The sequence below is a fragment of the Felis catus genome, chromosome D1 (genome assembly GCF_018350175.1).
Source record: "Felis catus isolate Fca126 chromosome D1, F.catus_Fca126_mat1.0, whole genome shotgun sequence".
NCBI lineage: Eukaryota > Metazoa > Chordata > Mammalia > Carnivora > Felidae > Felis > Felis catus.
The window spans coordinates 43223118-43240153 of NC_058377.1; the positions used below are offsets into that span (position 1 = coordinate 43223118).

Consider the following 17036-nt stretch of genomic DNA (forward strand, 5'->3'; position numbering starts at 1 on the left):
GTAGTTCTTAAAACCTATCCTAGTTTGTTTTATGATCATTGTAGCCAGTAATTTATAAACCATTGTAAATATAAGTTGAAATCCTCTTACCATAGAGAAATGTTTATATAGGTCAGCTGTGTAATTTCTTGTTGTACCCGTATACTGGCAAAGACTAATGATCAGTTTTACTATAATTTTATCCTAGAGTTTTTTTTTTTTTCCCCCTGGAGATTTTAATTCTTATAACATGGTTTTTTAGACAATTCTTTAACCATCTAAGGGTGAAGAGAATCTTAAAGAGTTCTTGCAAATATTTTAAGATGACTTTGGGTTATTGCTCTCACCCATTGCTTTTTAAAAAAGAAGTCAGCCATTCCACAACCCAAAAAGGCATACATGCATACACCCACAGTAAATTTTTAAAAGCTCATTAAGGAGTGCTGGTATCCGTTTAGGACATTTGGGTATGTACTCTAACTTTCTTTTTAACAGCCATGTATTTTTAAGTTGTCAACATAAACAGAGTTTGGTTCATTTCATAGCAAGTTATTTTGATCTGGCATTTATATTTGGTATTTTTATTCTTTGCCTTTATCATAGTTCTATGGCATCAGTTCTGAAATGCAAGCTTAGTCTGTTTCTAGGTTTTGTTAATAGGGTTTCCCTTCATTTATTTTCATTGTTGGGTAGATAGGAAGTTGAATTTTTTTTTTTTTAACCTGTTTCCTTACAGCCTAAGTATTTTACAACTTATGGAGTTGTTGCATGATTTGCCTTTTTTAATGTAGGTATAGATGCCTGGGGCTCTATATAGGTGGTATTATCTCTAAAGTACTGGGCTTGCTGTGTTTTTCTTCTGCATAGTTATTTTTCTTTAATTTTTTTTAATGTTTATTTTTGAAAGAGATACAGAGTGCGAGTGGGGAGGGGTAGAGAGAGGGAGACACAGAATCTGAAGCAGGCTCCAGGCTCCGAGTTGTCAGCACAGAGCCCGACGAGGAGCTCCAACTCAGGAACCCTGAGATCGTGTCCTGAGCCAAAGTCAGACGCTTAACCGACTGAGCCACCCAGTTGCCTTGTTATTTTTGGTTTTTAAGTTTTTACACAGTTCTCAGTTGTGAAGAATTCTTTCAAGAACAGTTTCTCTAAAGAGCATATTTTAATTAAATGCTAATTAATGACTTTTCTTAGTTTTTCAATTTAGTAGACCACTTTTAATGTCCATTAAAGTGAAATAAAACTTCCACCCTTAAATGTGTTTGTTAATTAGAAATTGTGTCAAAATAATTTGATTTCCATTTCTTCTTGACAAAGCAGGTGTATACTGTCCAAATGATTGAATTGTTAAATTATCTTTAAGACTTTCTTAATTGAAGTAAAAGGACTATGAAGCCTGGAAGACGGGAACATCCCTGAACCTGTAGTACTTTCCTGTCGTCCCCCAAAAATGAGACTAGATGAGTGCAGTAGTATTAATGTTTTTAAAACACTGTGATCCTTTCCATCAGTTTGCAGTCCATATTTATTCATACTTTATGTGATTAATTTGTTAATATCTGTATCCTCTTATAGACTGAATATAACCTTGAGTATGTTTTGACCAACCATTATGTCTCCATTCCATTTTCTAGTACAGTGCTTGGCATATTGATTGGCTTTTGTAAGTATCAAGAAGCAATGCAGCACTTGTTATGGGCCAGTCACTTAATCCTAATGATAACTCTGTGAGGTAGGTTCTGTTATTATATTGCAGAGGAGGAAAGTGATTTATTGCAGAGGTGAAATAACTTGCCTTAAGTCAAAACTAGTGAGTTAGGGAGAGTAGAGATTTCAAGCTCAAGCAGCCTGGCTTTGTGTTCTGTGCTTGTCTTTTAACTATTCTGTGGGGCTTATGTGTGTCAGTTGTATTAATAGTTTCCATGAAACATTGGCACATAGCATGGAAAATTGGTAACACTGTGTTTGGTCACCAGAAACAGATGTTTAGTTACGTATGTTGTGTTAGAAGATAAGTTTATGAAATAAAACATGTAGTCCTTATGTCTGAGTGGTTTTAGTTTTAATAATAGCTGGATTAAAAACTTCTCATTTGTGATTTGACAACTGTTAGGTCTCTTGTGTCTCTCAGCAGCCTCCAAAGAATTTTCATAATCCTCAGTTTCAAAACAAGTTTCCATTGTTATTTTGAAAATGATATGTATCTTGTATGGAGCTTATAGATAGGAATGCATATCTGCGTGTTAGATAAAATGTATAATGAAACAGCATCAAATTTGTCTTTTGTTTCTCCATTAGTATGAGACTTGCTTAAAGCAATTCTATAACTTAAAGTGTCTGTGACATAAGATACCTGTATAGGACAGACAGATAAGATTGTAAAGATAGGGCAGATAGCAAGGGATCATTTGAAATTTTGACTTTCATCTTCTAGGCTAGGCCAGTGGCTATCAAAGTATCATTTCTAGACCCAGAGGATCACTGTATCTCGGAATCTGTTAGAAATGCAAATTCTTGGTCCTCACCCTCAGACCTACAAAATCAGAAACCTACTAAATGCGAAACTAGTTCCAGAAACTAGTACAAACCATAAAGTTTGTACTGGTAGCGTGGAAGTGTGATCAGTCTTGCCTTTTTTCCCTCTTACCAACTTACAATTTTTTTAAATTATTTTTTGTTTTAGAATAGTTTTGGATTTAGAGAAAAATTGTGAAGCTAGTACAGAGAGTTCCTATGTATTCCACACCCAGTTTTCCCTATAATTAACATCTTACATTAGTATGATAATATTGGTTAGAATTAAGAACCCATATTGATATGTTCTTATTAACTAAAGTCCATACTTTATTCAGATTTCCTTAATTTTTACCTAATGTCTTTCTCTGTTCCAGGATCCCATCTAGGATACCACATTACATTTAGTCGTCATGTCTTCTTGGGCTTCTCTTGGTTTTGACAGTTTCTCAGTCTTCCTTCAAAACCCTGACAGTTTTGAGGAGAACCTAGTGGTCATGTATTTTGTAGAATAGCCCTCACTTGGGATCTGTCTGGTGATTTTCTTAGGGAACTGAATGTGTACTGAGAAGGAAAACCACAGACGTAAAGTGTCATTCTCATTGGTGATATCAAGGGTACATGCTGTCAACATGTCTTAACATTTTGTTTATCTGGCTAAGGTTTTGTGGTTTTTTAACTGTAAAATTACTATTAATTCCTTTCTGTCCTTCAGAAGGATGTTACTACATCCAGTCCACACTTAAAGAAGAGTGGGGGGTTATATTCCACCTTTTGAGGGTGGAGTGTCTATATAAATTATTTAGAATTTTTGTGCATAGGAAATTTGTCTCTTCCTAATTTATTTCATCTTCTATTTATTGCATTATGGACTCTGTTTCATATTTTAAGTTATAGTCTAGTATCACATTGTTTTGTTTCTCAGATTGTTCCAGTTTTGTTTATCATGACCTTTTACTTGGCTCATGTGGGTTTTTGGGTTTTTTTGTTGTTGTTGTTTTTTATCCTATTACTGTCCTTCCATTGTGGGGTTTTCTATTGTTTTGTTTTGTTTTGTTTTGCACTTTCTTACCTTCAGGCACTTCAGAATGCTCCAGTCAGCCATTTCTCCAAGGATCCCTGGTTTATTGAAGAATGGTATTAGGTGTCCACTCATTGCTACTAAGCTGTCTTTGCTTCTAGGCACACTCAGCTGATAGCAAGGAAACTTAGGTGTGTATGCCAACCTGTGTCTATGCACATATCTATAAATATTTCTACAAGTAACCATTTGTATCTATATTAACCTATATTAACCTAAACGTAGTAACCATTTGTATCTATATTAACCTATATTAACCTAACCTATATTAACCTAAACGTGAGTTCATACTCCTATCTCCAGCACTAATCCATTACCACATCATTATTTTAGCTTCCTCCTCTTGCTTATTTGTAACTTGCTCTGACAACTTCAACCATCTGCTATCCATTTACTCTAATTGTTCAATTCAGGTACGCATGTATAGCAGTTTCAGAATTATTAACCTAGTTTCACATGGAGAACAAAGTCATCAACTAGAGCATGGTGCTTATGTTTGTTTGGTTTTGTTTTTCCTTTAGTCTTCTTGTACAGACTCAGAATTAGTTGATTGCCTTTTGTCTTCACTTAGGTTGTTCCATGTATTTAGTAATAAGGCTTGGATTTTACTTAGAAATATCAGTTTGGTAAGAAGGTGTAATTGGAAATGGTTGAAGGGAAAGACCAGAAAGGATAAAGGCATGAAATATGGAATAAAAGCAGCAGGAAAGGAGGGGTAAGTTAAGGGACTTAGGATCTTGAACTGAAATTTATTAGGGACTAGAGAGTGAAACTTCTGCATAATTCCTAACTGTGAACAGGACAGGGAATATAGAAAAAGGTTGTGATTTTCACAGAAGACTGCTGAGTCCAAGGAATGTTGATGACATCCCGGTAAAATAGTCCAGGCTGTTGGTAAGTTCTGAAGCTTAAGGTTGGTGAGGTCTTGTCTGCCTCTTAGGATTTGAAAGTCATAAGTAAATAGTAATGTGAATATTCCATTTGGCTAACTTCGAGGATGCAAAATGGATAGCATTTTGAACTTTTGTTAGGGTACCTTACTGTTCATTCAAAAAGCAGTGACAGACCCTGCCCGTGAGTATGATGAAGTAGGAGTACACAGGTACTGAGATAATGAAGTCCGGTAAAGAATCATTCACTCTTACACCCTGAATATGCAGTGTATGCCACCTGAGTCACTTGTGATGCGTCTTGTGTATGAAAAAGTGTTTTGCCAGAAGAACAGGGAAGGAAGGCTGGGTTGACAGAAACCACATAAGTTAACTACAGACTCTTTCTTTAAACAACTTAATCAGGCATGATATATTCTTTTTTTTTTTTAATTTTTTTTTCAATGTTTATTTATTTATTTTTGGGACAGAGAGAGACAGAACTTGAACGGGGGAGGGGCAGAGAGAGCTGGAGACACAGAATCAGAAACAGGCTCCAGGCTCTGAGCCATCAGCCCAGAGCCTGACGCGGGGCTCGAACTCACGGACCGCGAGATCGTGACCTGGCTGAAGTCGGACGCTTAACCGACTGCGCCACCCAGGCGCCCCAAGGCATGATATATTCTTAAGGGAAGAAAATGTGAAGATTGTGTCAATAAATAAAATCCACAAGTTTTAAATGTTTGACACATTGGGCTTATTAGAATTAATGGGTTTCTTACAATTATTAATGGAAGCTGGATTCTAGTAACAGACTGATCCCAGACTGCAGACTTCATATTTAGAGGCCAACATGGACTGGTTTTGATGTCTTAGGGATTCCTTCCAGTACACACACACATGCTCCCCTACAAAACATAATACCTGCAGGAGAAGACTGGATTGGACACAGAGGGGAGAAAAAAATTTAAGGGAGCAGAAAGCTACTAACAGGATAACGAAAATTAGAATTGGAATGTATTCAGGTGGAATTGTAGATCAGTTTTTCAGGCAGGTAATTTCAAACCATCAGGAAAAGTAAGTGTCTAATAACAAGACTTTATCATTCAATTGATTAGGTTAGAAGACCACAAATTTTGTGATTGAAGCTTAGGAATTTAGCCTGTAGACCTAACAATAGCTGAGTTTTTGTTCAATAGCTTGGCAGCTAGTGTGCCAAGCACTTTGCTAAGTGTTTTTAGTAGCTTTTCACTTAAAGTTAGAACACCTTCATATGAATATATATACGATTATCCCTATTTTACTAATGGAGAAACGGAGGCAAAGGAAAACTGCATACTTTGCCTCAGGTCACATAAGTAGCAAATGGTGAAATTAGATTTTAAAATCAGGGACTTTGACTCCTAAGTCCTTAAACTCTAAGTCACCGTGCAAAACGTAAATTTAGAACACCATTTATTAGTCTTTTCTTATTTAATATCAAACGACCAAAGTATCATAAAAAGATAATGAGCTTTCACTTTTCACAGTAATCGGTGGAGCCATTGACTTATCTGAGAAGGACCTCTAAAGGGCCAATGGGTAATTGACAAGAATTAGGGATGGAGTCTGCAGGACTGAATGAAAGTAATAGGCTCATGGTAATGAATTTGTCTTGTAAAGGCTTGTGCATGTAAGTAAACTTAGCCTTATTGTCATCTGGACTTTGGGACAATTTTCTGCATCTCTGTATACTTAGATGTAGGTGTGATTTAAAGGCCATGTACTTAGGCAAAACACATCATTGGAGTGAAAAAACAATGCATTAAGATTATTAGTGTGTTAGGCAAATGAATTCATTCTTTCAGTTCTGTGAAACTGGATTGGTTCTCATTTGTGAAAAGTCAGGGAAGATGTCCCATCAAATTACAAGAGGACGTTTATTTTAAAATAAATAAAAAAATACTTAAAAAAAAATAAAGGTTTATTTATTTTGAGAGAGAGTGCACAAGTGAGGTAGGAACAGAGAGAGAAAATCCCAAGCAGGCTCTGCACTGTCAGAGCAGAGCCCAACTTGGGGCTTGATCTCATTAACCGTGAGATCATGATCTGAGCTGAAATCAAGAAGAGTCAGATGCTTAACCAACTGAGCTACCCTGAGTGTGACTACTTTAGATTCCTCATGCAAGTGATACAATATTTGTGTTTATGTGACCACCTTATTTCATTTAGCATAATATCCTAACATCAGGTTCAGAATATTAGACTATCAGAGTATCTGGTTCATTCATGTGGTTGCAAATGTCAGGATTTCCTTCAAGACTAATATTCCATTATATGGAATACATTTTTTTAAAACATTTTGAGAGAGAGTGTGCACGCATATGTGTGCATAAGCAGGGAAGGGGCAGAAAGAAGGCAAGAGACAGAATCCCAAGCAGGCTCTACACTGTCAGCGCAGAGCCCAACACAGGGCTGGAACTCTTGAACCATGAGGTCATGACCTGAGCCAAAATCAAGTGTTGGATGCTTATCCAACTGAGCCAGCCACGCACCAGTATATTTGAAACTCTTAAGTACTTAAGGAGGTGCCATGCTAGGTGCTAAGGACTCTTAACACCATCCCTCTGCTAGGATGACTTTTTTAAAAAATATATTTAACATATAATGTGTAAATTTAAGGTATACAATGTATATGTTGTAATATGATTTTGCCCCTGTAGCAATAATTAGCACCTCTATCACATTGCGTATTACATAATTATAATTATTTCGGTAGTTGAAATAATTAAGGTCTAGTCTCTTATTAAGTTTGGTTATAATACAATTTATTATTTTTATTGTACTATACATTATATCTCTAAGGCTTAACTACTCCTTGGTTTAAAGTAACTGCTCCTTGTAAATTTGTACCCTTAACATCTGTTCTTGACCCCACAACTTTCATCCCTTGGTAACCACCATTTTATTGTGTTTCTACAACTTTGGCCTTTTTAAATTCCACATACAAGTGATATCATACAGCATTTGTCTTTCTCTCAACTTCTGTCACTTAGCATAACGTGCTCAAACTCCATCCATGTTGTCACAAATGGCAGGATGTCTTTGTCATGGGTGAATTATTACTCCAGTGTGTATATACACACCACATTTTATCCATTCATCTGTTGATGGACACAGGTTCTTTCCATATCTTGGCTATTACAAATAATGCTGCAGTGAATGTAGGGGTGCATATATCATTTTGAGTTAGTGTTTTCATTTTCTTTGGATAAATACCCAGAAGTAGAATTACTAGGTCCTATGATAGCTCTTTTTAAAAAAATTTTAAGGAGACTCTACACTATTATCCATAGAGGCTGTACCAGTTTACATTCCTAACAATAGTGCACAAGGGTTCCCTCTTCTCCACATCCTTGCTACACTTTTATCTTTTTGATGGTAGCCATTTGAATAGGTATGGGATCTCGTGTTGGTTTTATTTTGTATTTTCCTGATGATTAGTGAAGTTGAGCATCTTTTCATGTGTTTTTGGCTATGTGGATATCTAGAAAATGTCTGTTTAGTTCTGCCATTTTTTGGATTTGGGTTTTTTGTTTCCAAGTTGTAGGGAGTTCTTTATATTTTTTGGATATTAACTCCATGAGCTAGATGATTAGCAAAAATTTTCTCCCATTCTGTAACTTGATTTTTCTTTTTCTTTTTTTTTTTTTTTTTTTTTTTGCTCTGTGAAAACTTAACTTTGGTGTAGTCCCATTTGTTGAGTTTTGCTTTTGTGCTTTTGGGGTCATATCCTAAACATTACGAAGACCAGTGTTAAAGAGCTTCGTCTCCCATTTTTTTTTTCTAGGTTTATAGTATCAAGTTTTATGTTGAAGTCTTTGATCCATTCCCAGTTATTTTCCGAGAGGAGTATAAGATAGGAGCCTAATTTCATTGCTCAGTGTTTATTCAGTTTTTCCAACAGCCATCTATTGAAGAGACTGTCCTTTCCCCATTGGATGCTCTTTTCTCCCTGTCAAATATTGATTGTTAAAGCGGGGGTTTGATTCTGGGCTCACTGTTCTGTTGGTCTCTGTCAGTTTTTGTGTCAATACCATGCTGTTTTTATTACTGTAGCTTTGTAGTATAGTTTGAAGTCAGGAGATACCTCCAGCTTAGTTCTTTTTCCTCAAGATTGCTTTGGCTGTCTGGGGTCTTTTGCAGTTCCGTACAAACTTTAGGATTGTTTTTTCTATTTGTGTGAATAATGCCATTGGTATTTTGATAGGGATTGCATTGAATCTGCAGATGGCCTTGTGCAATATGAACATTTTAATACTCTTGATTTATGAACACAGGATGTCTTTCCATTTGTCTTTAATTTCTTTGAGCAGTCTTACAGTTTTCATTGTACTCTTTCACTTCGTTGATTACATTTATTTCTAAGGATTATTTTTGATGCAGTGAATGGGATAATTTTTTCAGATGTTTCATCCTTAGTGTATAGGAATGTAACTTATTTCTGTACATTTTGTGTCCTGCAACTTTACTGAAATCCCTGATTAGTTGTTTTTTTTTTTTTTTTTTGAGTCTTTAGGATGTTGCATAGACAAAAATCATATTAACTACAAATGGGACAGTTTCACTTCTTCCTTCCTGATTTGGATATGAGCAAGAGCTTTCAGTTTTTCTCAGTTGAGTATCATGTTAGCTGTGGGTTGGTCATACATGGCCTTTATGTTGAGGTATGTTCATTCTATACCCAATGTGCCTGAAGTTTTATCATGAAAGGATGTTGCATTTTAAATGCATAGATGATCGTGATTTTTGTCTTTCATTTTATTAATGTGATGTATGACATTTGTTTTACACGTATTGAACCATTTTTGCATCCCAGGGATAAATCCCATTTAGTCAAGATGTATAAGCTTTTTGTGTTCTTCAATTAGGTTTGCTCATATTTGGTTGAGAGTTGTGTTCATCAGCAGTATTGGTCTCTACTTTTTGTTCTTTTCTGGCTTTAGCGCCAGAATAATGCTGGCCTTTTAAATGAGTTTGAAAATATTCCGTATACCTAAAGTTTTTGGAAGTTTGAGAAAGATGGTGTTAATTCTAGGAGTGTTTATTAGAATTTGCCAATGGAGCCATCTGGTCTTGGGTTATTTTTTGTACTGTGATGTTTTAAATTATTCAGTCTCTTGTTCCTTATTGGTCTATTCATGTTTTATGTTTCTTTTTCATTGTCTTGATAGGTTGTTTCTAGAAATGTATCCTTTTTACCTGTTTTGGGGCATATAGTTGTTGATAATGGTCTCTTGCAATCCTGTGTATTTTTGTAGTATCAGTTGTAAGATCTTTTTTAAAAAAATTTTTTTAATGTTTATTTTTGAGAGAGACAAAGTGTGAATGGGGGAGGGGCAGAGAAAGAGAGACACACAGAGTCTGAAGCAGGCTCCAGGCTCTGAGCTGTCAGCACAGAGCCCAACGTGGGCATCTCAGACTCACACACCATGAGGTCATGACCTGAGCTGAAGTCAGATGCTTAATGACTGAGTCCCCCAGGCACCCCAAGATTAGTTTCATTTCTAAGTCTGGCTAAAGTTTTGTCAGGTTTATCTTTTTGATGAACCAGCTTTTAGGTTTTACTGATGCTTTTTTCTGAAAGAGCTTTTATTTCTGCTTTTATTTCCTTCTGCTATGTCTAGACTTTATTTGTTCTTTTTACATTTCCTAGAGTAACTTTCACAACTGGCTGTTTGAGATCTTTGTAATTTCTCAATATATGCATTTATACTGTAAACTTTCCTCTCAACTGCTTTTGCTGCACCCCATAAGATTTAATGTGTCATATTTCCATTTTTTTTCTTTGACTCCTGGATTATTTAGAAGTATGTTTAGTTTCCACATATTGGTAGATTTTTCTAGCTTTCTCTTGCTGATTTCTATTTTACACTATTGTGGTCAGAAAAGATAGTTGGTATTATTTCAATCTTAAATTTGCTGAGATTTGTTTTGTGCCCTATCATGTGATCTGCCTTGGCAAATGTCCATATGCACTTGAGAAAAACGTGGATTATGCTGTTGGTTGGAATGTTCTGTATATGACTGTTGAATCCATTTAATTGTGATGTTCTGATGTTAGATATATAATTGTTTTATCTTCTTGATGTATTTATCATTAGTGACTTCTTTGTCTCTTAATGTTTGGGGCTTGAAGTGTATTTTTTCTGGCATAAATATGGTGATGCCTACTTTTTTTTTTGGTATCTACATGCACGGAATATCCTCCTCTGTCCCTACACCTTGAGTCTGTGTTTTTAGAACTAAAATGAGTTTCCTTTAGACAGCTATATAGTTAGGTGTTTTTTGCATCCAGCCACTTTGTGCCCTTTGGTGAATTCAGTCCATTTATAATTAACTACTGCTGTCTTCTTTTTTGCTTTCTGGTTATTTTTTTTATCTCCTGTGTTTCCTTTTCCCTCTGTTTCTACCTTTGTACATCTTATAGGTAAAGTACTCGTAAGGGAAAACGTTAAGAAATAGCTCACGGGTGCCTGGGTGGCTCAGTCAGTTGAGCATCCATCTTTGGCTCAGGTCATGATCTCATGGCTCGTGGGTTCAAGCCCCACGTTGGGCTCTTGGTTACAGCTCAGAGCCATGAGCCTGCTTCAGATTCTGTGTCTCCCCCTTTCTGCCCCTCCCCTGCTCATGTGCTCACTCGCGCACTCTCTATGCCTCAAAAATCAACATGAAAAAAATTTAAAAAAGCTCATTATATATGTAACATCCTTGCTTAATTACATGGCTTTGGCACATAATCACTTGTTCTAATTATCAGCTGTTGGTTAAAGATGATAAAAACATAACTTATGAAACAATAACTTGCAAGGGTTACTACAGTTGACCCTTGAACAGTGTGAGGGTTACGGGTGCCAATCTACCAGGCAGGCAAAAATATGCATATAACTCTACTCCCTAAAAATTTAACAGCTGATAGCCTACTGTTGAGCAGAAGCCTTACCAAAAATATAAACAGTTGATTAACCCATATTTTTATATATGTATTATATGCTGTATTCTTACAGTAAAACTAGAAAAATGTTAAAATCATAAAGAAAATGCTGTATTAGAAAAAATTATGTATAAGTGGACTTGTGCAGTTCAGACCCATGTTCAAGGGTTAACTGTATTTTTTAACTTGGTGAGAAGCTAACAAACTGTTTTCCAAAATGGTTGTACCATTTTACATTTCTACTAGCAACGTCTGAGAGCTCCAAGTTCCTTGTCATATTTTATTTGTGGGAATTTTCAGTTACTTTATGTCTTTCTGCCCCAAGACTGGAGTTCTTTTATTAGATTAATGATTTGGTGATGAAGTTTTGAATTTTTAAAAAGCCAAAAAACTCTTTACAGATGAACAGAATGGAAGTCTAAATCAAAATAGGACATGAAAAGCAAGATTATTGAATACTCTGGCTTCATAAGTGATCAAAAAACAAGGAAGGATTTTATCCTGAGACTTTCAGTAACACTTTTAATGGCCATTTGGCTGAGACCTTCCTATAACACTTCTTTCAGGGTTCCTGCTGCTGCTTGAATTGTAAAGGCTGCAATAGAAATGTGTTTCTTTACTTCTGTCCAGGCTGATTGAGGGTCTTCTTTATTTTCAATATCAAACATAGCATCATAGATCCCAGGAAATGATTCTCCAGCGTATTTGTTGTGGCTACTTGGAGCAAAGATGATGTGCCTAATAGAAAAAAAAAAACAAAACAACAACATAGGGCAGGTTGAGCTAAAGGGTATATGTACATACGTTACATTTTACACACTTCTGTCTTCATTCCCTTTCCTTAGATGACATCTTAAGAATACTGTGTCTCCTCCTGGCATTCACTTTTTTACTCCAAAATGAAGACCTATAATTAATTTAAGATAGTTATGTAACAGTATAATTTTAAATAAAGTTGACCATATGCATTCACTAAGATTACTCTCATAAATCATGTTGCTACCCGTACCAATTGGAAGAAAATGGGTTCGTTCTCATAAGTTGTGTACATCAGTTGTCTGACTGCCAAGACACCCGAACAGTGAAAACAAGTATGCTTTATGGATATGTTTACTGAGAGTGAGAAGAGATAGAAAAAATTATCTGTGGGTTGCCTTTTTCAGAGATTCAACAAGAATGACACTTGTTCCGATACTCTTTAGACATTAAAAATCAATAATTAAAAAAGCGTGTGTTGCCAATATATCATAAATGTAAGGATGATGAATGAAGTCCATGTGAATTGCCTACAGACACATTTAATTTGTAATCTAGAAGGAAAGTTTTGCATTTGATTTTTTATTTTGTCTTATAACTACCTGAAGAGATCAAGCTACTTCTCTTCCTCTGGAATGCTGCTTTCCAGAAAAGGACATATTTTATTGAATACCATGATAAGGAATTAGGTCAAAATCCTACAGCTTCTTTAAGATGTAAATCTACTGTCTGAGACAATATGAAACTCTATGTAAGTTAATATTAACGATCAAATAGAAATTTATAATGTAAATCATTTAGATTATCCAAACTACATCAGGATTTATTTCTCTTGGCTTTTAAATCTTAACATGGCCTCAAATGGATCTTTCTTAGAGCCAGTGTTACATACTGAACTGCTTATAAACATTGATATTCTGACCTATATATGACTTGAGATATTCTACATGAAGTTTATAGCTATTCATAAGTATACGTGTCCTCTATTGGAAAACTGTAAAAGCAGAGTATAGTAAAATACAGATAGATACTAAGAATTGTATAAACCTGGTTCGAATCATTGACCTGACATCTAATACCCCTGTGGCCTTTCACCTTGGCTAAATTGTTAGGTATTCTATTCTTTTTGATGCAGTTGGAAATGGGATTGTTTGCTTAATCTCTCTTTCTGACAGGCCATTATTAGTGTATAGAAATATAATAGATTTCTGTATATTTTGTGTCTTCACCATATGATGAATTTATTCATTCTAACAGTTTTTTAGTGGATTCCTTAGGTTTATCTATATATAATGTCATCTACAAATAAGTAATGGTTTTATTTCTTTCCAGTATGGATGCCTTTTTCTTGCCTAATTGCTCTCAGTAGGACTACCAATACTATGTTGGAAAAAAGTGGCAAGACTAGGTAAGCATTCTTATATTGTTCCTGATCTTTGAGGAAAAGCTTTCAGCTTTTCACCCTTAAGTATGATATTAGCTGGAGGTTTGTCATATGTGGCCTTTATTATGTTAAGTTACATTTTTTTACATGACTTTGAGTTTTAATAAAAATGCATGTTGAATTTTTGTCAAGTGCTTTCTCTGCCTCTATGTAAGACTTTATCCTTCATTTTGTTAATATGGCATGACATTGATCTGTGGATATTGAACCTATCTTTATATCCCTCGGATAAATCCCATTTGATTGTGGTACGTGATCTTGTTTTAATATATTGTTGAATTTGGTTTGCTAATATTTTGTGAAGGATTTTTGCTTCTCTGCTCATCATATTGGCTGGTAATTTTCTTGTGGCATTCTTGTTTGATTTTCATATCAGGGTAATGCTTGCCTTTTAAAAGGAGTTTGGAAGTGTTCCCTCTTCAGTTTTTTGAAAGAATTTGAAAACCAGTGGTACTGATTCTTCTTTCAGTGTTTGGAGAAGTTACCAGTGAAGCCGTTTGGTCCTGGACTTTGGTTTGTTGCGAGATTGAGGATTACTGATTCAGTATCCTCCCTTTCTTTTTACATATACATTTCTTCATGCTTCAGTTCTGAAAGGCTGTATGTTTCTAGGAGTTTGTCCATATGTTCCAGGTGTTTCAGTTTGTTGGCATAATAGTGTTGATAGTCTTGTATGGTTGTATTTCTGTGGTATTAGTTGTAACATCTCTTTTATGTGTCCGAACCCTTTCTCTTCTTGGTGAATCCAGTGAATGGTTTATAAATTTTCTTTCAAAGAATCAGCTCTTCATTTCATTGAACTTTTCTTTTGACCTTTTAATTTCTGTTTCCTTGATTTCCTCTTTATTTCCTTCCTTCTACTAACTTGGCTTCATTTATCATTTTTCTTCACTGAGGTGGGATGTTAGGTTGCTTGAGAATTTTACTTTTTTCTTGGGGTAGGTGTTTATTGCTGGTGAACTTCAATCTTAGAACTGCATTTGCTATATCCCATACAATTTGCCATCTGTATTTCCCTCTTCATTTTTCCCAAGGTATTTTCTTATCTTTTGATTTCATGACCTGCCCTATAGTTGGTAGAACATTGTTTAATTTCCACTTTTTGGGAATATTCTACTTTTCTTGTAGTTGATTACTAGTTTCATATCACTGTGGTCAAAACAGATGCTTAATAGTTCCTAAGTCTGTCAAGACTTATTTTTTGACATATGACCAATCCTGGAAAACATTGCACATGCTCTTGCAAGAATGTGTGGTTTGCTTTTGGATGGAACATTCTGTATATATCTTTTAATTTCATATGGCCTAATGTTACGTTTAAGGGTAAAGTTTCCTTAGTGATTTTTTTTGTCTAGAAGCTAGCCATTGATGTGTGGCGTTAAAGTCTCCTCCTCTTGTATTCCTGTCTCTCTTGATGTGTGTTAATGCCTAATTTATATGGTTGGGTGCAGATATATTTACAAATGTTATATCCTCTTGTTTGACACTTTTATTACTATGTAATTTCCTTTGTCTCTTATTACAGTCTTCGTTTTAAAGTATTTTGTCTGATACTAGGATAGGTATTCCTCCTTTCTTTTGGTTTCCATTATGCATTAGATGTCTTTCTCCATGCCTTCAGTTTTCGTCCGTGTGGGTCTTTACATCTGAAGTGAGTCTCTTCTGGGCGCCTAGGTGGCTCGTTTGGTCAAGCATCCAGCTCTTGACTTTGGCTCAGGCATGATCTCACAGTTCGTGAGTTTGAGCCCCACATTGGGCTCTGAGCTGGTGGTGCAGAGCCTCCTTGGGATTGTTTCCCCTTCTCTCTGCCCTTCCCCCCGCTTGCGCTCACTCGCTCTCAGAAAAAAAAAAATGAAGTGAGTCTCTTATAGACATCATATAGACAGGTCTTGTGTTTTTATTCATTCAACTACCCTGTCTCTCCATTGCACATTTATTCCATTTACGTTAAAAATAATAGGTATGTACATATTGCTGTTTTGTTAATTGTTTTCTTACTGTTTGTAGTTCTTGCTTGTTGCTTATTTTGCTCTCACCCTTTGTGATTTGATGGTAGGTATGCTTAGATTTTCTTTTATCTTTCTTGTATCTACTACAGGCTTACCTCATTTTATTGTGCCTGACAGTACATTTTTCGTTGTTTTTTAATTGAATGTTTGTGGCAACCTTCCATCAAGCAAGTCTTTTGGCACCATTTTTCCAACTATATTTTTTCACTTTTTGTCTCTGTCACAATTTGGTTATTTTTATAGTGTTTTAGACTTTATTATATTCTTTATTGGAACACATTTGACAATACAGTGTTATTTGGGGTGTATAATAGTAATTTGACAGTTACATACATTAGGAATGCTCACTGCAATAAGTGTAGGTACTATCTGCCACCAAAGTTACAATATAATTGACTGTTTCCCTGTGGTGGACTTTTCGTCTTCATGGCTTATTTATAACTTCAAGTCTGTACCACTTAATCCCCTGTTTTGTCCATACTCCCCGCCACCCCCCCCCACTGTCCTTTCTAGCAACCACCAATTTTTTTCTTGGTTCATTTGTTTTGAAGTGAAATCATATGGGATTTGTTTTTCTCGGACTTACTTCAATTAGCTTAATACTCTCTAGGTATATCCATGTTGCAAATGGCAAGATTTCATTCTTTTTTATGGTTACTGTTGGCGTTGTATGTGTGTGTGTGTGTGCGTGTATACATCTTTCTCTCTTCATCTGTTAGTGGACACTTAGGTTGCATCCCTATGTTGGCTATTGTAAATAACACTGTATTAAATAACGATGCATATATTTAGTTGAATTTGCATTTTTGTTTTTTGGGGGGTAAATACCCGGTAATAGAATTACTGGGTCATGTAGTATTTCTATCTTAAGGAATGTTCATACTTTCTGTAGTGGATGCACCAGTTTACATCCCCACTAATAATGTATGAGAGTTCCCTTTTCTCCACATCCTTGCCACCCCTTGTCTTTTTGATACTGGGCATTCTGACATTGTGAGGTGAAAACCTCATTTTAGTTTTGATTTGCATTTCCCTAATGATTAGTGGTGGGGACCATTGTTTTTCATGTCTTTTTCTCTTTGGAAAAATACATATTCAGGTTCTCTGCCCTTTTTTAATCAATTTTTTTGTTGAGTGGTAGCAGTTCTTTATTTTAGATATCCCTTCCCATTTTAGACTTCCTTGTTGTTTTATTGATGGTTTCCTCTGCTGTGCAAAAGCTTTTCAGTGTGCTATTCTCCCAGTTTATTGTTTCTGGGGTTTTGTTTTTTGTTTTTTGTTTTTTTTGTTTTTTGAGTCTAATGGTTTTAGCTCTCAAATTTACTTAGGTATTTAACCCATTTTGAGTTTATTTTTGTGATAAGAAAGTAGTTCCATTTCATTTGTATGTAGCTGTCCATTTTTCCCAGCA

The 17036-nt window shown here is 35.5% G+C and overlaps 1 protein-coding gene across 7 annotated transcripts in view; it reads right to left on the reverse strand.

The window, feature by feature from the left end:
* Window positions 1–7228: 7228 nt before the first annotated feature.
* NAALAD2 (N-acetylated alpha-linked acidic dipeptidase 2) overlaps window positions 7229–17036 on the reverse strand; it is a 100318-nt gene continuing 90510 nt past the window's right edge. For 6 of the 7 annotated variants that reach the window (XM_045038625.1, XM_045038626.1, XM_045038623.1 and 3 more), the window contains one exon: window positions 7229–12154. In XM_045038625.1, coding sequence (XP_044894560.1) covers window positions 11965–12154 — 190 coding nt within the window. In that variant the 3' untranslated portion in view covers window positions 7229–11964. The remainder of the gene's footprint in view (window positions 12155–17036) is intronic. The other variant, XM_045038624.1, reaches the window with a different exon arrangement.